We start from the raw sequence: 21966 nt of genomic DNA, 5'->3' as shown, positions 1-21966 counted from the left end.
TGTGTTCACTGTGCTAGATGGATTTAAGCTAGCTTGGGTTGGGTAGGCTAGCATGCGTGCGTGTAAAACTTTTGCTAGATAGACATACCCTAGTCTCACTAGTTTCACAAACTAGGTCACTACAACTATCCACCATTTGTTATTCCTGGTGTCCCTAAGTGGATGACAGGTAGTGCTAGCCCCCCCAAAAAGTACTGAAAATGTGTCCTGCAGGAAATTCCAAGATTTTGACATTTGTCTTTGTCCTGAAGTGGAATGAAAAGTTGAAGTCTAACTTCGCATGAAACAAGATATTCTAAACATTTTGTTTTAATCTTATGGAAATGTTTTGAGAAGGTAAAATTTCATTTTGACTCATAATCTATAATAAAATATAAAAGTCAAAACGTTTACTTATTACATTCCATTATATTATAAACTATTATGAGAAAGTCTAAATGGAATGTTTCAATAATTTCCTGTAAAAATTGAGAAAAAAAATCAATACTTCTCATGAAATGTTTTGATTTAGTCAAATCAATATTTTGCAATGGAAAACTGTTCTGTCAGAAAAAATGTTGACCATCTCTAATGACAAGCTTGTTAAACAAGAGGCTCACAAAGAGCAAAAAGACAGGTTTCAGAGTAGCAGCCGTGTTAGTCTGTATCCGTAAAAGGAAAAGGAGTACTTGTGGCACCTGAGACAAACAAATTTATTAGAGCATAAGCTTTCGTGAAAATTCCCTGAATGCATCTGATGAAATGAGCTGTAGCTCACGAAAGCTTATGCTCAAATAAGTTTGTTAGTCTCTAAGGTGCCACAAGTCCTCCTTTTCTTTTTGCAAATAGCAAAAAGACACTTCCACCATGAATTAAGGAAACTTTCATGATGTGCAAATGTTCTTGGGAATCATATGAATATTCACAAATAACGTATAGTTTGATTAAGTGGCTCAAATTCCATTTACTGCTATTTGTTTGCATACTGTTCAGAAAAATACATCGTCTATACATGCTCAACTGTTTCCAAAGAGTGCTCAACACCTCACTGGTTTGGGCCCTTAATTCAGTCTTTGGTGGAATGATATAAGACTTCAGTTTATGTTGGAAGTCTTTGGTTCTTCAACATTTCTTGCTTTGCTTATATATCCCTGTGGTATATTCCAGTCTCTGTACTGCAATTTCAAAATCTGAATGCATTTTACCAGAAGTAATATAAGAAAACAAACACAAAGTTAAAATAAATATCAGCCTTTGTGTTACTGTCACATAAAATTAGCCTTGTACATGTCAGGTTAACTTTATTAAATAAAAGTTAATTAGTAATTGACCATTTCAACTTGTTATGGCTGTTAATCTGTGCACAAGTTACATTAAGAGACCAGCAAACACACACACACACACACACACACCCCTGCCAGCAAAATAAATTAAAAACTAATTAACATTTTGATTTGGAAGGTAATCAGTAGTCTATCACACTGAACAAGTAATCTACCTGCCCTGGATTGTCCTAACAGTTAGCAATTGATGATCTAATTCCAGTGCCCCATGGGAATTCTTTCTTAACCTTTCTAAATTTTCCTCTACACTCGGGGAACAACTAAGTGAAATAAACCAGTTCTGTGTGGAACTGCTTACCTACATAAAATAATGATTCCAGTGTCACCTCCAATAGGATCATTTGGAAACAAAGGCCATTCAACCCTCAGTCTACTGGTGAACATAATGGACCCATGCACATTTAGAATAGAGATTGGCTCAAATAACAAAGTTAATATACAACTGCGAACTTTCCAGATGTTCAGTTCTGGAGGTTTGGTGTTTTAGAAAGGTAAGATCTAGCACCAAAGTAGGGTACATTCATTACCCTACTTTACAGCTTGTAAAGATGATTAATAGATATTGTTTATTTATTATTATATACGCACACACACACTTATGGAAATGAGCTGTATGTGTATATACATAGAACTGTTCTACATGGTTATAAGCAGCCTATTGACCCAGAGTCTATCATAATTGATAATCATTTATTAACCTTTCATAAGCTATTTAATATAAAAGATGCTTTTTTAAACAAAGTGCGACTCAAAAATCTATTAATACAATGTTAAAGTTACTCATGCTTAAAAAAAAATCACAAAAAGTCAAGAAATAGTGTTGTCTAAATGGAATCTAGACAACTTTTTAAAACAAATTCATATTTGGTTTTTGGCCCATCTCCTAACTTCTGCCTGTTTATCTTTTCTTAAACTGTGAGCCCCTCCAGGCTGGGACCATCTCTTCTTGAATGCCTAGAAAGTGCTTTGAAAGAACAGGCAGGGATTGGTATTGCAGAATCACATTTTCTTTTTTTAAAATTAATATGAAACAATTACATTAAGGAATCACTTGCAAAATAATACATTTCAATTATGACATTTTGCTATGGTAAAGCCACTAAGTCCCCAAATCATGGCAGCAAATGCAACCCTTTTAGCAAAGGTAACAGACAGTGGGAGCAATGCACTACATAATGCATTGGTTGAGAATTATAGATCAGTGTAACGTACTTGTGTTTTTACAATGATAGTGTCAGAGTTCCCTTCAAAGAGTAGTTAATGGATTCGGCTCAAGGGTCAAATAATGAGCAGAAATCCTGGCACCAGTGAAGTCAATTAGGGCAGGACTTCTCCCTGACAGTATATTTACATTGGTGGGAGTGGAGAGGTCAGAGTGTTCTTATCTCAGGTTAGACAAGTCAGGTTAAAATAGAAGTGACGACAATGCCTCTTGGATTTTAACTCAGGTTTAAATTGAGCTGCTAACCCAAATTAAAATCCAAGTTGCATTGTCTTCATTGCTATTTTATCCTGAGTTAAGAATACTGGGTTGTTTATTCACTGATCTTTGTGGGGTAGGAGGTGTATTTGTGCACGCAGTGGACATAGTCCTGGAATAAGGTTTGATGCTGAGCACACACAAATATCACTGGTTTCAATGGGAGATGCAGGTCCTCAGAAGCTCTGAAAATTGTCAGATCCCAGATGTCTCCCATTTGACACCCAGAAACTAGGCGCTCAAAAATAAACCAGTGGCCATTTTTGAAAATTTGGCTGGATGTATTTGTCCTTTTTCACCTTCCCCCATTTTAAAGTTTATTTTATTTAAATTAAATGTTTTAAATGAAAACCTGCTTTGATTTGGTCTGGAACCTCAGCAGAGTTAGTCAGTCTGTTTTTTCAATTAGATTGTGTTGGATGGCATTTTTATTTTTAGAACTGCCACTGTTTTGATGTAAGCACATTGAAAACAATGTGTCAGAACCACCTGTTGCTATTCTGGAGCATTACACTAATGGACGCTTTTCTCAGTGCTATAAAACATTCCTGCTGACAGCAATTGTCTGGGTAGTAGAATTAAAGCAAATAACACTATTACTCCTATAAGCTTTCGCTCACTGGAACAACCTATTGAAATATGTGCACTGTTTTCCGTGGCAGTCCTGGGGGACAAGATGGGTGAGGTAATATCTTTTACTGGACCAATTTCTGCTAGTGAGAGAGACAAGCTTTTGAGCTGCACAGTCATTCTCCTACACAGTTCAGTTTAACTCAACAAGATACAGGATGCACAGGGGATAAATTCAGCATTGGTGCCATCTCCGATTATTTTGATCCTAAATAGCAGACAATAAGCAGTCTTCTTTTCAGTGCATTTTACATCTAGGAAGCTCCTTTAAAAAAAGAAGTGTCTAAAAACTGAACAACATGGGTGCCTCTTTCATTGGAGTAGGCTGCTTACTCTAGCTGTTTTGAACTGCAGCTCCCAAAGCCAGTCTCCTGTGTTGTCCCAACCCTGCAATATATAATGGGCCATATTCTCTGCAGGCATGGCTCCATGGAATAAAAGGATGGCATGGAGAGAAGTTGTATTTCCAAACTTCTTAAGAGAAAGGACAATAAGATTGGAGGCTGTATGGGTGCACTAGGATGGGAATGGTGCAAGGATAGGTGTGCACACTGGCCATCGCAGCAATGCTCCATGCTTATGCTAGGAAGAGCTCTAGGACGCATAATGCCTCCAGGATCTTTTGGAAAGCAGTATAGCTCTGCACTGCCCTATCACAAGCAAGAGGCCTGAAAGGCATAGTAGTTTCAGTAGTTTGCCTGATGTTTCAGTAGTTTGCCTACAGCTCGTTGGCTTTGCAACGTTTATATAACTTTATTTTGTAGCTTTGGTTTAAAACGTTAGGATTTTTATTGTTTACAATTATGAACTTACTGCAGAGGCACCAACTCCATGGGCGTTCCAGGGCTAGAGCACCCATGACAAAAAAAAAGAGTGGGTGCTCAGCACCCACTAGTAGCCACCCACCAATCAGCAGTTTGGCGGGCCCCACCAACCAGCTCCTCCCCCTCTCCTCCCCAGTGCCTCCTGTCCGCCACCAATCAGCTGTTTGGTGGTGGGTGGAAGGTGCTGGGAAGAGGGGGCAGAGTTGGGTAGGAAGAGGTGCAGCGAGGGTGGGGCCTTGGTGGAAGGGGTGGAGTAGGAGTGGGGCCTCGGGGCCAAGCTGAGGTGGAGCACTTCCGGAGAAAGCTGAAAGTCAGTGCCTGTGACTTACTGTATTTCATGAAAGATGCTAATGAAGCACAAAACATTCCCTCACTATCTTCTGAGCCAGGCTGGGGGGAAAAAAAAACAAACATTCACTGTTCTTTGAGGAAGCTGGGTTTCAGTATATAAGTAGAAAGGACAAATTTTAAATTGCCCTTTCTGGTAAAAACATTCAGAGAAGCTTTGATGGCTCAAATCATACAGTGTCATCTGTTCACCATACGGTATCTAATTGAGATAACCGCTGCAACTCTGATTTTACTCACTACTGTTTCTAGAATTCAGATAATAAACCCAGGTATAGCTCAATAAATTCCTACACCATCACAGGAAAGCTCATTGGAAGCTTGCGTTAGAACACATCTGCATTTTTACAGTTCCTTTCTCATCTAAAACTCCTCTTCTTGACGATACAAAAATCTTGACACACTGATGGGAGATTTCCCCATCCCCTTCACACGTTTCCAGAAATATGCTATGGACATAGACTTTACATTTCAGAAATAAACAGGCACCATTTCACCTGCTCAGGTTACATGGTTTATCAACAGGAATGTCAGAAAGCATACCCCTCCATCACATAACTGCCTGATAACTAGATAAGTGAGGGGAATTTTATTTTCAACAACAAACATTTTAGTTTGATTTTAAACTCTCCTATAAGAATCTACCTGCATTTTCCAACCCAGATGTGATTTTTCACAGCCACATGACTGTGACACTACTGGAACTTATCAACATTTGATTCCTGCCCATGTCAGTCTGTGCTGCAGCTCAGCATGAAGCAAGAGCATCCAAAATCTAGCTACTTTTATTTAGAGCAGAGATGGGCAAACTACGGCCCGTGGGACCGTCTTGTCCAGCCCCTGAGCTCCCGGCCAGGGAGGCTAGCCCCCAGCCCCTCCCCCACAGCCACAACGCTGCGTGGGCAGCGTGGCTTGCACCCACCCACCTCCCAAGCTTTCCAAGAAGCCAGTCCTGCCGCTCTGATGGGCATGGTAAGGGGTAGGGAGGGGGTTGGATAAGGGGCAGGAGGTCCCAGGGGGCAGTCAGGGGACAGGGGGTGGTCGGATGGGAAGGAGATTTGGGGAGGGGGTGGTCAGGGTCCGGAGGTGTTGGGGGGTCCCAGTGCGGGGGGGACAAGGAGCAGTGGGGATGGATGGGTCAGGGGTTCTGAGGGGGGCAGTCAGGGGGCGGGAAGTGGGAGGGTACGGATAGGGGGCAGGGGCCAGGCTGTTTGTGGAGGCCCCCTCCTCGGGGGGTTGGGGGGTCCCAGGAGGGGGGCGGGGACAGGGAGAACGGGGAGGTTGGATAGGGGGTGGGATTCCAGGGGGGCAGTTAGGGATGGGGGTCGCAGGAGGTGGCGGTCAGGGGGCAAGAAGTGGTGGGGGATGTGGATAGGGGTCAGGGCAGTCAGAGAACAGGGAGGGGTTGGAGTCCGGGGGGGTGGTTAGGGGTGGGGGGGTCCCGGGAGAGGGCGGTTAGGGGACAAGGAGCGGGGGGGAGGGGTTGGGAGTTCTGAGGGGGGCAGTAAGTGGGAGGGGGTGAATAGGGGGAGGGGGCCAGGCTGTTTGCGGTAGCACAGCCTTCCCTATCCGGCCCTCCATACCATTTCACAACCCCGATGTGGCCCTCAGGCCAAAAAGTTTGCCCACTCCTGAGTTAGAGCATTAATATTACAAATGTTCAGGATCATTAGAATCCAAGCAATCTCTAATGCAGCTGCAGTACAGTCACATTCCTGTATTCACTTGGTGGTCCCAGTTATTATCAATAAAAATATGACAGTCTCCCTAGTGGACTGAACATTGCAACATCCTGCATGGACAGAACACTTAGACATTGCAACCGTCTGCGTGTGTCATCAAAACTAAATAGAAACAAGGCAACTGCAAGCACTAAAACCTGATTTTGGATCCACAAGACTACTTGATGTGCACCAACTGACCAAGTATCCCACCGACTTTACTGTGGACTTTGCCCATTTCCATAGACTTCAATAGTTTAGGTTCTGTGCAGTGTCAAGTATACACTGAGAAGTGATAAATAATGGGAAGATGAAACAATTGTCTTGTTTCAAGCAATTGAATATTTGCATTTTCTACCCTTCCACCCATCTGAATGCTCTGCAGGCTGTATTAGTAATTCAGGCTCTATAGGTGTTTGGTTTTGAGGGAGGAAGGACAGAGTTCATCGCACTTTGATATGTAACTACCTAATCTGCAAGCATAGTCTAGACTTGTTGAGCAGAATTGAGAGCAGAAGTTTGCCATCTCCCAATAATTAGAACAACATAATTGTTTTAATTGTTAGGATTATCTAGAGTGAGCACAGGTACAATTTACTGAAGATAACAGTATGAAAAAGATTATACTCGAACTGCTCCACCAGAAACATTAGGCTTAATTATGCCCAATTAATGCTGAATGAGCAGTAAAGTGAGAGAGAAATCTGGCCCATTTTGTTTAAAATCAAGTCTGATTCAAGTCATTCCCTTGCTAAAGGTTTTCATCAAGTTACCTGCAACAAAAAAAGAGCATGACATATGCATGACAGAGAATGCATTACTGATATTAATTCTTTATGTAAATGCCAAGCTATTAAGTCTACTGCTGCCTATAAAAATGAATGATACAGTATGCCAGTCCTACTTAAAGCTCATGTGCAAACAATGGAGAAAGGCTTTATCAACAAATCTTCAGAGCTGAGGGGGGAAAAACATGTATGAAGTACCTAGAAAACTTGTTACCTACAGCTGAGAAAGGTCAGATTACCCCCCTTCGGGGGGGGTGGGCGGAAAGCGTTCCGAGCTACCTACTGAATTTTCCTAAACTGAAGTTAAAGATAAGGAAAAAACTGTTTGAATGAGGGAACACAGTTGAATGGATTCAAAAAACATGCCAATATAAATTCAGTTGTATATTTCTGAGACTCAAAGGAAAGGGAGAAACAAAACATAAAATGGATCCAAGGGATGAAGATGCAAACGTGGAATGAAAAGCACACTCACTGTATTGTACATACCTTATGTGCAAGCATACACCTTATGTGCAAACATACACCTTATGTGCAAGCAAGTATATTATGCAAACTCACCTTTTTCATTCACAAAAAGGAGTACTTGTGGCACCTTAGAGTCTCTAAGGTGCCACAAGTACTCCTTTTCTTTTTGCGAATACAGACTAACACGGCTGTTACTCTGAAACCTTTTTTCATTCAGAATTTAGCTGTTCCTCAGGGCTCTCCTGTAGGATCATTCTCTTCCCCCGTCTCCCCGCCCCTCCCCCAAGCACGTGCTCTGCTATAAAGTGTTTCTCAATCCTTAAAAGTAGAGCTAGCCATAAAACCTGGTTCTTTCTACCTCACATAGAATTTCAAAACACAAAGTTCAAATTCAAATGTTCTGACACAAAGGTGGTGACAAAATGAGATTAAAATTTTAGTATCCAACTAAATTTTCATCTTTGTTTCCTTGCGGAGGAGGAGGAAACCAAATCATCTAACTGAAAACCCAAAACAAGAAGAAGGGGGGAAAAACAAAAATTTTCAAATTTTAATTTAGTCTTGAAACTTCCTATTAACATAATTTTAAAAAACAATTAAAAGTGACGTCTTCCTGCAAAATAATTTTCATTTTTTTGATTGAAAAAATGTCAGCTAGCTCAACACAGAGTCTTTCCCTTGTGTAATATAAAAAGGGATTTAACTAGCATATGCTATATAAACAAGGTAAACGGTTCTTTAGAATGTGCTAGCTAGTTGAGTGGAAATCGAAGGAGAAACTTGATCTTCTCTTTGACCAGCACTGTGTACATTAGAGGTTTAGAAGGGTTAGTTAAAACACACTAACATGCTCTTATAAGCAAAAATCCTTTTACCCTAGTCTAGAAATACACTTATACTCCTTATCTAGCACTAATTAAGACCAGATAAGGCTCAACTACTCTACTATGCTAGACCCGAGACTGCTCCAAACACTATTGAAAAGCACCTAAACATTTCTACTGACCTTATTTTTCCTATGTGGTTAACCATAAGAACCAAACAAACAATCTGAACCTTCACACATCCCACCAGGTGAACTCAAACTTCACCTTTGTTATTCCAGACAGTTTACAAGGCTTCCTCTCCCTTGATTTTTTCTTGGCTCTGGATTTGTAGGTATAGAAACTGCAATTTCAGAAATCTCACAAGCAAGCTATTTTCCGTCTCTCTCACACACACACACACACACACCAGAGGTCTTGATATTTCAGCTCAATATTAGCTTTAAGTGCACCTCAGGGCCAAAGCAAAGCAAACCAAACAATGTTCTTCGTGGTTATACCACAAGACCAAGATTCAAGAGACCTGAGTTCCATTCACTTTGGCCTATATTTTCACAAGTGTTCACAGATTCTATGTACTTTCTATTCCTTGACCTCAAAGTACCTAACAAGTATTGATTGATTTACTCTTCAAATCTTCTGTGATGCAGGAAGCATGCTTCCTGCTTCTCGGATAAGGAATCTGAGGCAGAGAGAGAGAAATCGTAGGATTTCCAAGTGTCCACGAATTTTTGGCACCTCACTCTATGGGTGTCTAACCTATGACAAATGGGTCTTCAATTTTCAGAGATGCTGAACACTCCCACTGAAGTCAACAAGAGCAGAATCTGTCCCTCCAAGCTTTTACCAAAAAACACATCTTGTAAAGAACGCAGTGGGAGCTACTTAGCCAAAGATTTATATTTAAATGAAAATAGTTCTGTTTTTGTCACTCATATGTAGGAAATTAAATGTTTTCCTTTTTATAGTATAAAAATTTTATGCATGTAGGTGAATTTCACCCTTTTTAAAGAGAGCCAGCACAGGTCTAGGTACCACCTTCAGTTCCTTTTGGAATAATTTCTCCCTTTATTTTTGGCCCTCCGCATAGTGGTAAATTACACTCAGCCATAACAGTACAATACTCACTGGATTTTGAAACACTGGAAGGATAATACAAAAAGTGAAATAGGCCTCTATGTTGTTTAAAATAGCAAGCTAGGATCGTCATCTGAAAGAGCAAGCACAATGACCTTTAGACCTTCTAGGTAATTTGAGATCTCCAACAGAAGCAATCGAGACTCCTAGACATGGACCGAGACAAAAACTATTACGTCGGTTCCAGATGGACAATTCACTCTGCCTACTTGCGTCACTGACGTCTGGTGTGCACATATAACTATTTATGGTTGTGATAAAGACCAATGTGACATTTGTTGCCTTCTGAAATTTTAAGTGACTCAGATGCCATGCAAACAGTAAGGCAAATGATTGGTGCGCTGGCAAGCTGATGCCTGCCAAATGCCAGCAAAGAGAAAATCATGGCATCATTTAAGATGTATGACAGTTCTGTTTATGAGTATGAAATGTTTTCTTTAAGGCCACCGTTTAAATGGCAGCATAGCTATGAATGGCAGTTATATTCTTTATCTATATAAATAAATAGGTATCCAGGACACGAGGTGATACAAACATTGTAAAAGTCATCCACACAAGTTATCAAGGAAGTTGGATTCCTTAGATGATAGATTTTAAAGCTGCCACACTCTTTTATTTACAGTTAGTTATTATGTCTACACTCTGATCCCTCATTCACATTTAGTAGCACTCACTCCACAGGTAAACTCATGCATTTCAGTGGGATCACTAACTGAGTAAGGTACTCCTCAGTATGAGCAATCTAGCAGTATGGAGGAGGGGGGAAAATCACACCAGTCTACACAAGACTTTTCAATTCACTTAAATCATTACACATAACATAAATGGTGTGTAGAGCCTTATGAGTCCTCTGCACTGGGGTAAATTTCACCCAAGGGATTATTCATTATCCCAATAGCATGTCATTATTTGCACTCAGTGGCTTTCATTTGAGTAGCTCAACGTACTTTGCATTTTACAGATGTGGCAAAAGTAAGCCAAAAAAATTAGATGATTTCCCCAAGGTCACACAGCCGTTCAGTGGCATAGCCAAGAACAGAACCCAGTAGTCCTGTCAATAAGTCTTCTATGCTAATCACTAGACATTATGAGCAATCAGTGGCATTTAAATATTTCCTTTGCCCATTAAACAAAAAGCCACAAGCAATACCTGTAATGGTACAAGAATATTTTCCATTTTCACATTGACAAAGGATGTGAATATTGTCCAGGGCTATTTGCCAGTAATGTACCACAAAACATAATACAACATTTCCATTTGATATGCAGTGATGCGTGTTCTTTTGTTTGAGGAACTCTCATTAGCGGATGGAAGTTCTGCATGTAGAATATCCAGTAAAGGGATGCAATGAAAATCTCATCCGCACCACAGATCAGAGGGAAGATGTCTGGCCATTACTTGAAGGAATATGGCAAAAAACTTTTCAAACCACATTAGCAATGTGTATAAAACCTGCCTTTCACTGATATAATTACTTTCACTTAACTCCCCTCTTCGAACAACATCTAAATTTAATGCTCAATAAAACATAGCTCTTCCCTTTTTAAAAGCCTACACTGATGGTGGGAATATTAGGTGTTTTTTGACCCACTTGGAAAACTATAATTTCATCTGGGCTTGTCATAAATATAAAGGGAAGGGTAAACCCCTTTAAAACCCCTCCTGGCCAGAGGAAAAATCTTCTCACCTGTAAAGGGTTAAGAAGCTAGGATAACCTTGCTGGCACCTGACCAAAATGACCAATGAGGAGACAAGATACTTTCAAAAGCTGGGGGGAGGGAAAAACAAAGAGTCTGTCTGTGTGATGCTTTTGCCGGGGACAGAACAGGAATGGAGTCTTAGAACTTAGTAAGTAATCTAGCTAGATATGTGTTAGATTCTGATTTCTTTAAATGGCTGAGAAATTAAGTTGTGCTGAATAGAATGGATATTCCTGACTGTGTGTCTTTTTGTAACTTAAGGTTTTGCCTAGAGGGATTCTCTATGTTTTGAATCTAATTACCCTGTAAGGTATTTACCATCCTGATTTTACAGAAGTGATTCTTTTTTACTTCTATTAAAATCCTTCTTTTCAGAAACTGAATACTTTTTCATTGTTCTTAAGATCCAAGGGTTTGGGTCTGTGGTCGCCTATGCAAATTGGTGAGGATTTTTAGCAAACCTTCCCCAGGAAGTGGGGTGCAAGGGTTGGGAGGATTTTGGGGGGAAAGATGTTTCCAAACAACACTTTCCTAATAAAAATAAACCCAGATAAACGTTTGGTGGTGGCAGTGGAAGCCCAAGGGCAAAGAGTAAAATTGTTTGTACCTTGGGGAAGTTTTAACCTAAGCTGGTAAAAGTAAGCTTAGGAGGTTTTCATGCAGGTCCCCACACCTGTACCCTAGAGTTCAGAGTGGGGAAGGAACCTTGACAGGGCTAAATGTACAGGCATAGGTTGCTGATCTTGCAGGGACTTCTTACTCATGTGAGTAGTCCCACTGGCTTCCAAACTCCAATAAAAACCTGCCCAGAAATTTTCAAGGAATCTTGGGTGCAAAACTCCCTGTATGATTTTGGTTCTGGGTTTGACTTTACAAATAAGCCTATTTTCTTGTTCCAGTTTGGGTTTGACTAACCTATCAGGAAATAGTTGTGCTTGTAAGATTTCAATGCAAGATGGCGGACAACTCCCAATATCCAATCTAGTGATATTTCCATCAAGGTAATGAAACTATAGTGCAAGCCCTGATTCAGTCTCATACTCAAACTCTAGTTTAAGGGCAATCCAGAGTTGAATGACACCTCCTGAACCCATTACTAGTTCTGAGGTCTAATCATCTTTGGATCTGTCTGTAGGGCTGGTTGGAACCTAAAACAGGGGGAAGCCAGCTAAACCTAGGTTTAGCAGCATTTGTGGCATATGGTTCTGGCAGCAGGAGCCTGAATAGCTTCTCTGGCTGGATCATTTAAGGTGGTGTCTCAACACCGAACTAGTTTAGAGTGGGAAAATATACTTCTTCCATTTTTCATTTCAATAAAGTTGTAGCCTTTTCTTGACATTCTGAACTAAATCACATCATCAAGACCTAAGGAACTAAAGCAGTGTAGAGAATATTGTACCACCAAAGACAACAATTATATTCCCATTCTTAGATAAGCCAAACTTCAAAGACATTATACATTGGCTCAGATGTGATCTGCAGCGTCTAAGCAACGTTAGAACTTGGTTGTTATTTTGGGGTGCTTAAAATTTAGGATGAAATCCTGGCCCCATTGAAGTCAATGGCAAAACTCTCCAACTTCAGGAGGGTTGAGATTTCACACTTAAGCTTCATAACATTCCAGATTGATTGTGTGTGATTTTAAGCCTGCAAATGTTTAAATTTCATATGTTATGATCTAGTCTTAAATAACTCACTCAATTTTTTGCTGTCTGTGAAAACAACCTAAATGTTAAGAGCTCAGTTGTTCAATGTTTATTTTTTAGTAGTACCTCTCCATTAATGTGACATAATTTGTCAGTAGCTTCCTTGTGACTAGAGCTGGTTAAAAAAAATAAAAATGTTGACAAATCTCTCTCTCAAAAAAGGTCATTTCACCAAAACCTTAACGTTTCATGGGAAAACATACCTGTTTTGATTAAAATGTTTCGCAGGTCCAGGATGGAATTCCAGGTCTGATTGAGAGAGATCAGAATAGCCAATGGCCCAACAGTCAGGGCACCCACAGCAAATGTGGGAAACCCACATTCTAGTCCCTGCTCTGTCTGATTTGGAGCAGGGATTGAATTGTGCTATTCTAGGGTATCAACGTCTTACGGGAATATTTTGCAATTTTTTTTAAAGGTCTTGGTTTTGCTCCATGTTGGAATGAAAACAAATTTAGAAACCTCAAAAGTGTGTGTGAAATGGAATTGTTTTCTGGACAGCCTTACTTGAGACTGAAAGTGAAGACATTATAATTTTCTTAGGTATGTGGATTTTGGATGGTTGCCTTTTTATTTCAATGGGTAAAAGAGCAGCTATTAGGAATTTTCCCAACTTCTGGGATTCCAGAATCTCATCCAATGTTTAAGTCTTACTTCCTCCACAAAACCCACCCCTGCCAAACTCAGTAAAAATGCTGTCACCTACCTCGTAAGTGTTCTAAGAGAGAAACTTCCTTTAAAAGACTCAATGCATTTTGCTCCTGTGTCCTGGCCTGTTGACTCTTTTTGATCCCATGCAAGGAGAGTGAATTCGCTAAACTCCAATGGAAGTTCTTGCAAGAGCTAATAGACACTTTGTAGAATCAGGCTATTGAAGATTGAGCTTCTGAAGGACTGTGACTTGCTGGATCATGTATACTGCTGAGCACTCTACTGGTGCTTAATAATAATGTGTTTTTAAAATAAGTTATGGTATTAGTTTTAATTCATTATGCATCCATAGGCACTTAGACCCGATAAATGTGTATGTATATTGTTACTATTCTAATTAAAGTACTACTCAAAGAAGAAATATGATTTTATTTTCTCAAGAATGTCCTATAATTTTAAGGAGAGGGATTGCTGAGCATCAGGAAAACACACACTGCCATGATAATATAGATTTAGATTTGTTAGACATAAGGGTGACTACACATTGCACATGTAGGGCGCAGTCAACAGCCACAAATTTTGCTTTAGTTTTATAAATTCAAAGCACAAACACAAGAAGTTCTACTATAGACCAGCAAGAAATAGATTTAGAAATTTGAACATAAATTAAGCAATGCATTTTTGATTCAGTAAACTGGCATCTATGAAGATCAGAGCAAACACTTGTAAAGGTGGGGGACCCTTACTAGGTCCCTTACCCTTGTTTTGATATATTTTGAACTAAACTCTCTACAAAATTAACTTGAGATCATTTCACCTGTGAAATAGCCCTTTTCTTATTCTAAGAAAATTAACTTTAAAACGTAATTTTAGTTAGTTACAGCTTAGGAATTTTGCCATTTATCATTCCACAGTTAGAATGTCTTCTAGTAGAATTACAGCAATTATATATAAATCAGAAACAATTTGTTTGATAATTAACAGACATTTCTTATGAACAAGCCACAACCATGTCAAAGCAACTGACTGTCACGGGTTCTAAATCCATGAACTGTGAGAAACTATAATGTTTCCATTTCTAGAACAGTAAAGTTGCTGATGTTATAGGACAGGAAATAAAACAGAAGTTAAACAGAAGCAAATACAGCCAAGAGAGAATAGGAACTTCCCGAATAGTTTCTGTTGTGATAAACAGTGGCATGAACAAGCTGTACTTTCTGAAAGAGTGAAATGCATTCACTCTGAAAGAAATTAAAAGAGAATGGCAAACTATTGCACAATTCCACTGACTGTCTGGAATAGAGTTGCATGTAATTTGTTTTCAAATTCCTATTGGTATTCTACTCCTCACTGTACAAACAGTATTGCTTGTTCAACAAGCCTTCTGTGCTGCTACTTTTTTATTTAATCTGCATTTATAAATGTTATACCCCTTGAAGCTATTTCAACTACAGCCTTTGTACATAAAAACATTTCAATGTTTTAATAATATTCACTTCTTACAAATCTTTGAACAAATACATCAGGAGCTTAGATCTTTTCACCCCGAGCAAAATCAAGTAATTGGTGTAATAACTTTATGGTTTTAGAGTAAGATCAACTGAATGAATATCTTTCGAGTATTTTAATATAAACTATAAAACTATTATACTAAATCATTTGATTAATGAATTTCACTCCTAGGAGTAACATTCTTTAAGAAAGTCAAAATTTCTAACAAGCACGTACTTCATGAAGAATGGCACAACAGTTTTTAAATCCAAAAAGCGTGCAAGATAGAATTAGTTATCTTTAAAAGAAAGCAAAAGCAATTTGAAACAAAAGACATGAGTGGATCTTAAAGCACATATACAAAATTAATTTAACATTACAAGCACTCATATCTTGCATAGTGCTCCAAAGCAGAAAAATAGATGGTATGATGGGGGGGGGGGTATAGAGGTAGGACAGCTCAAAGCAGTAACAGATTTGTGTTGCTCTAAAGATCAAAGAAAGGGTGCCTGTGAGTGTGAGAGAGAGTGCCAACCTTTGCAGTGTCATCACCAGCTCGGTCAGAATTGATTTTTTGAAGCGATCCCCAGCAGTGAATAATAAGTGTACTTACAGTGCATCATGTAAACCATCTGATTGAGAGAATGAACGTACACACACACGCCAACATTCTTAAACATAAAAATGTCTTGGTGGCTGTTCCTTCATAAAACTACTTTTAATGGCTAATATTTCGTCCAGAATCTGTGACATGACAATTAACATGCTTCAAGTATGCCATTAAATAACTGCTTCAAGAGTCTGCCAATTTAAAACAAAGTCACTCATTTTGAAAACATAAGGCAATTTGTTAGAAAGTTCATGATAAATCGGAAGTCAAAAACATAATAAAATAAAAAGAGTTTCCTCATTCTCATTGTACTTTTAAAAAAATGTTCATGTTATCCCCACAAGTTTGGTCTGGGCCTCATTATTTCAAAATAAGTTTAAAATCTGAGCTTACTAGATATTTACATACCTATTATGATGAACAAATTCACTTCGAGAACTCTGATAAGGACACAGTCTGAATATTTTTTACTTGAAATACTGATGCAGAATGCTATTCAGAGTTTATAGAGAGTCGCTGTTTAATCATTGCAAAGAAAGCCAACTTTTTAACTTCAGCAATGAAAACATAGATTCAGTTACTTGCACAGTTCCCAGAAGCCTAGTGCCTGTACGGTTAAGATTGCATTGCAATTATATAACAATGAATGAGAAGTCATGCCTTGTGATCAAATAACCCACTATAAAGTTACTCGGTTGACTGTATGCAGTCTTAGTAATAGTAAGCAATGATGACCTATTATACCTTTAGAAATCCTTTCCATTTTCCCATATTACACCACAAGCCTCAGTTTGGGGGAATCTAGTGAAATGTGGGAAGGTTCTGAGTGAGGATCTTGGCAAGACACTTGAAAACAACTGTGGATTAGCGTCCCCTTTTGTAAAATGAGAAAACCAGTTTCTAAGATTTTAGTTCCTCAGGTGAATGTCCATGTATAGTGGCAAAATATTAACTATTACTACTTATACGAAAACATTTTTAGACCCAAATCCTGCAACTGGTTTCATATGGGTACAGAGTTTCACCAACACAGAATGAGCTGGAGGATTGAGAACTTGGACTGTAAACTTTTTGGGGTAAGGACAAGGTCTTCATGCGTGTTTGCACGACACTTGGCAAATTGGGGACTTTGAGCACAACTACAGGTGGGGAGAAGAAGTGAAGCTTTCTGTTTTATAGAACATATAGCTCAGAGTTAGTAATTCCATTGTCCCCCTCAGCAAGTATTTATCTTCACAATATGACCCTCGCCACTTTTCCCATACTACATTGAAAAAGCTGAAAGCAGCATTAGAAAGAATATGAAATGACAGCTGATTCACAGTACCTTTTGTTGCAACCTCCCTGCATCCGCATAAAGCCTTCTGATCCTGTCCGATTCCATCCACCCCCAAGTGACTGACAGGAAAACCTCAAGCAACACCAGAAGTGACCAAAAGCTTCTTGATTTCATTATTTCAAGTCTGTTGAGAACAAGATGACAGCTATCAAACCATTATGTGGAAAAAAAAAAAAAAAACAACTACAGAAACAAAACAACCCCCCCCCCCCATGCAGCTTACAGATTCAGTAGTTCAGCTGAAATTTCAGCTAATTTATGGCAGCTATACATTTAAAAATTACTTGTGGAACTATTTACACTCACATGGCACAAGTAATGGAATAATGAGTTCCTATGGGTACACTTGTCAAGTTATGTGCAACAACAATTTCCAAAGGAAAATGCTCCTTTATTTTAGTAATTTGATGTACGACTGAATGAAGGAGACCTAGCAAAGATAGCATAGCAGAAGAGTGTGGTAGAAAAGAGACCCCAAGGAAAGCTGAGGAAGCGATGGATGGATTGCATAAAAGAAGATGGTCAACAGGTGGTTCTTAGTCGCCCAACTTCGACAGACATGACCCAAACCTCAGTTGATGGGATAAAGAGAAGAAGATGGTTTATCCCTGCCCTTCACGTATTGCTCATCTTCACAGGCCTTGATCCTACAAGCTGCACCACATGGGAGGAGCTTTGTACTTATGCAGAACAGATTGCAGAACCAGGGTTCTTTAGGGCAGGAGTTGTCCCTGTGTGTACAGGAAGGGCCTATCCCATTACAGCCTCTACAGGAATACATAGTGTGATGTGACGCTCTATATCATAAGCGTATTTCTATAAAGAATATGAATACGGCATAACTAAGATATATTTTATGCAAGATGGCTCACGTAAGATATCATTGGAAAGGTTATGGTTTACTGAATGTGATTATTCAATTTGTATGCATATATCACTTCTGTATCTGCAGTTAGGAATATTGACTATATAACAATTACAACTGTGGTTACACCAGACAGTAAGCAATCAGCCTTAATGAGCCATTAGGAAAAAGACAATGGGTCTTTGAAGATATGGATCCCACATCTTCCGGGAGTTCCTTCCTGTGGACATTGCAAATAAACTTGGTTTCATGGTTGCTTTGACACTGCAAGGTCAGGTGATGATGTCACCTGGTAAAAAGTACCACCTTGGACACTGCTAGTACTTTCCCACTAGAAACAAAGGCTTCCCACCTTATGTAAATTCTATTTAAGGCTGGGGAATAAGGCAAACAGGTCTCTTTTCCATTGCCTTCCTGCCCAAGAAGAAAGACTGTTGAAAGTACCTGAAGATCCAAAGGAACTGAACTGAGGCCTGAGTCCAGATGAAGACAGGAGTCTAGTCTGTAAAGAGAAATAACTGGAACTCTAAGCTACAGAAACTCTACAACTTGCCTAAAACAACATTTAGGGCGAGAAATTACATTTTGTAACTTGTTTCTTGTGTGTATTAAGCCTAGTTTGGTGTTTTGTTTTATTTGCTCAGTAATCTGCTTTGTTCTATTTTCTATCCCTTATAATCATTTAAAATTTACCTTTTATAGTTAATAAAACTTGGTTTTAGTTTATTCCAAAACCCAGTTTGTGCAATTCAGATTTTTGGGGGGGGGGGAGGGGGCAAAAAGCTGTGCATCTCTCTCCACATTGAGGGAGAGGGTGAATTTTTATGAGCTTGCACTGTGCAGACTTTCTATACAGTGCAAGACAATATTATTTGGGGTTTACTCCCCTAAGGGGATGTGCACATGAGTGCTGGGTGAATCCTCTCACACAGAGCTGACTTTAATCTGTGTCTGCAGCTGGGTGTGGCCTTTTCTGTGCATATGTGCTATAGAAGGCTTGAGAGCCTGGCACAGCCAGGACTGGGTGAGGAAACCCAAGCTGGTCGAATGGGCAGAACCAGTGGGATCCCAGCTCATCTGAGTGGGATCCCAGCTCATCTGAACCAATTAGTTTGCAGAGGAAGACCCCAGCTCCTGTGTGGACCCCCAATGGTTTCACCGGGACTCTTGGTATAGGGAGTCAATCTACACAGATCTAGTTGCAGGATCTTAATGTATTTTACATGTACCTGCACTGAGTTGATAAATTAATAGAGAGTTTTACTTCTTAAAGAGTGCTTATGAGATTATTTCCCAAGCTATGGCCCAGATCACTTCGTCCTGTGGCAGTGTCCCAGGAAGGGGAGACAACGCTTCCAAGATTTCCTCACAGCAGATCCTCCAAAATCATTCCATGGTGGACCATGAAATGGCAGTAGTTCTGTTTTCACACTGCACCAGCTTCTCAGGGCATGTGCCTCTGAGTTGGCTTTGGAACCCTTCCCACCTTCCAGGCTTCCTCCTAACTCTTGAGCAGCATAATTTAGTTGGCAGTGCATTGCCAGGAACTCCCAAAAGATGCCTGCCCCATTAAAGGAGGAATTTCTAGGTATGGACAAGGGCTCCAGGCAAAAAGCTGAACAGTCCAGGGTGGCATTACCGTTTGCCTGGTCTTCAGCTTGGGCTTGATGCATGTTCCCCCAACTTCCTGAGGTTGGTTTTGTTCCAACCTTAAATTCAAATCAAAAGTCTCCTCAAAGCATGATGAGGTGAAATTGCCAGTTATTCCTTGTTTCACATTAAAACACAAACACCACCTGCAATATTGTGTTTCAGGGGAAAGCTGGACTAGATTCCATAGAAAGATGCAAGCATACTGGTTAGGATAGGACTGAACACCGTACATTATCAAGTTACATGGCAGTCGCCAAATTAAGCCCAGGAGTAAATAGAAGTGACTGTATTGAAGTCAATAGAGTTACACCAGGGTAAATAGGACCCCTGAAAGATAGCAAGTGAGTGATACAAAAATGTTGTATAACAAGTGAAGGACTGTATCTGGTCCTGGTCTAACACCATGGATTTCAAAGCTTATGCCCCTTTACACCAGGGCAGAATTTGGTCCTAGATATTTTGTCTGCCCGAATGTGTACTGTCAATAAAACAAACACCAATTACACTCTGCACACTCATCAGCACCCTTAAGTCCTCGCTATTCCTCAGTACTATTCTAAACACCATCAACTGAAAGAGATCAGGGTAAAATCAGAATTTATTAGGCTTTCTAAATTCTAATTAGAAACTCTCAGATGTAATACTATTAGAGCAGTAAATAAATGTGCAATAAACCAAAGCCACTATATCAATACGCTACAAATATATATTATATTATAAACCACTCTGGCACAGCAGTCCTATTCCTTACATTTTTATAGAGGCATTTTGTATCATTTGTTGATACAATCACAGCAAATAGAACAATATCATTTTGCAATTCTGGAGATTTCTGACTTATCTGCAGTTTAAAGTTCTGACTCCAGAGCTCAAACATCAAAGAACTAACCATGCCCAGTTAGAATGAGTAACTAACCACATGGAAACAGGATGTTAAATTGTTCAGATTAGGTAAGATAATAGCTGCATATAACATCAAAAACTACCAGCACAATAACTGCCTTCCAATAACACCAATAGATTTTAATGTGATTTGAACAACTTGTATCTTTCTCAGTTCAATTTACAGATTACTTATTTTTATAGCAACACTGCCTGGCAATATTTTAATTAGTTTTACTCATAATACTGACATTTATATTAATACGTAGTATAGATCTGTGCGTTCTCTGGGTTAGCTCATTCAGATGCCAGAAATACAAATGTGGGCCAAGTTCTATAATCCTTAATTGAGCAAAAATTCCCATTTTGTCATGAGTCCCAGATGCTAGGAATTTAATTAGAACCAAATTGTTGGAGAAGCTCAGCAGCATTGTCTTGTACGGAGTTGCTTCAGTGAAGGGTTGAGATAGTTAAATGAGAGGGGCTCTCCTCCTTGCAGAATCGGGCCCTTAATTCTCAAATACTGCATCTTAAATGGCTGTATAATGATCAATTAAATTTAAAATAAATGATGATCCAAAGTTAATTGAATTCAGTAGGAAGACATCCATTGATTGCAATGGGCTTTGGATCAGGCCCATCATTGGTGATGTGCCACCAGTTTTTTCTCCTAATTTGGGAGACAAATATGTAAAACATAAACCCACATGGGCAGCCCTTCTCCATGTAAGTCTCTCAGTCTGGACTTGCCTCGGCAAGCTGATCTGTATAAAAAGAGCAACTACTGGACAAAGTGCTTGGCTGAACACTAGAAATCTCTTGAGAGCTCAGAAAAAATCTGTCAAACACTTACCCTTCATAACCTGTGTGCAAGCAAGGAAAAAAATGATTCCAATATATTAGATAATTTTAAATTATCTGAAGTTTCAGTAAATCTGATTTTGTTTTAAGAATGGATGAATTTTTAGGGGCCACATTCATGATTGATGCACTAGCTATTGTATAGTTACAGCTGGGATAAGTTTAGCCCTAATAATTTAAGTTGAAGCTGCAATATGAAACCTATATAAACATATATAATTTACGATTCCTTCCCCCACACTGAGCTAGATTTTAAAATGTTTGCTCCTGGACAGTAGTGCTTTACCCCATGAGTATTTACAATGCATAAGGGTGGCAGAAATCTGCCACAACTAAAAGAAAAACCACTCTAGTTATAAAGAATCCCTTATTTGGATAGTGTCTGGCACAATGGAGCCCCTGAATCATGACATGGTCCCAGATGTGCTGTTATAATGCAAATAAGAGCTTAAGAATGACCTTTCTTAACGCAGCTGTTTTCAGGTTTTTAAGATGTCTCTCATTCTAAAGGTATAAAAAGACAAGAACTATTGTAAGATACTAATCTTTCTGCCAAACCTACATTAGAAAGAAAAAGCTATTTTAGCTTCCTAAAATTATGACTGTTGTTATAAGAGAAAATGTTAGGGCCAAATCATTAGGTGTCATAACTTGGATCCATTTAC

The 21966-nt window shown here is 39.3% G+C and overlaps 1 protein-coding gene across 1 annotated transcript in view; it reads right to left on the bottom strand.

Annotated features, from left to right (window-relative positions):
- FSTL4 (follistatin like 4) overlaps window positions 1-17154 on the bottom strand; it is a 470937-nt gene extending 453783 nt beyond the window's left edge. The window contains exon 1 of the mRNA XM_077824942.1: window positions 17029-17154. Coding sequence (XP_077681068.1) covers window positions 17029-17154 — 126 coding nt within the window. The remainder of the gene's footprint in view (window positions 1-17028) is intronic.
- Between the last annotated feature and the right edge of the window lie 4812 nt (window positions 17155-21966).

This window comes from Eretmochelys imbricata, chromosome 8, assembly GCF_965152235.1.
Source record: "Eretmochelys imbricata isolate rEreImb1 chromosome 8, rEreImb1.hap1, whole genome shotgun sequence".
Classification (NCBI taxonomy): Eukaryota; Metazoa; Chordata; order Testudines; family Cheloniidae; genus Eretmochelys; species Eretmochelys imbricata.
This window is presented reverse-complemented; position numbering and strand designations above follow the sequence as displayed.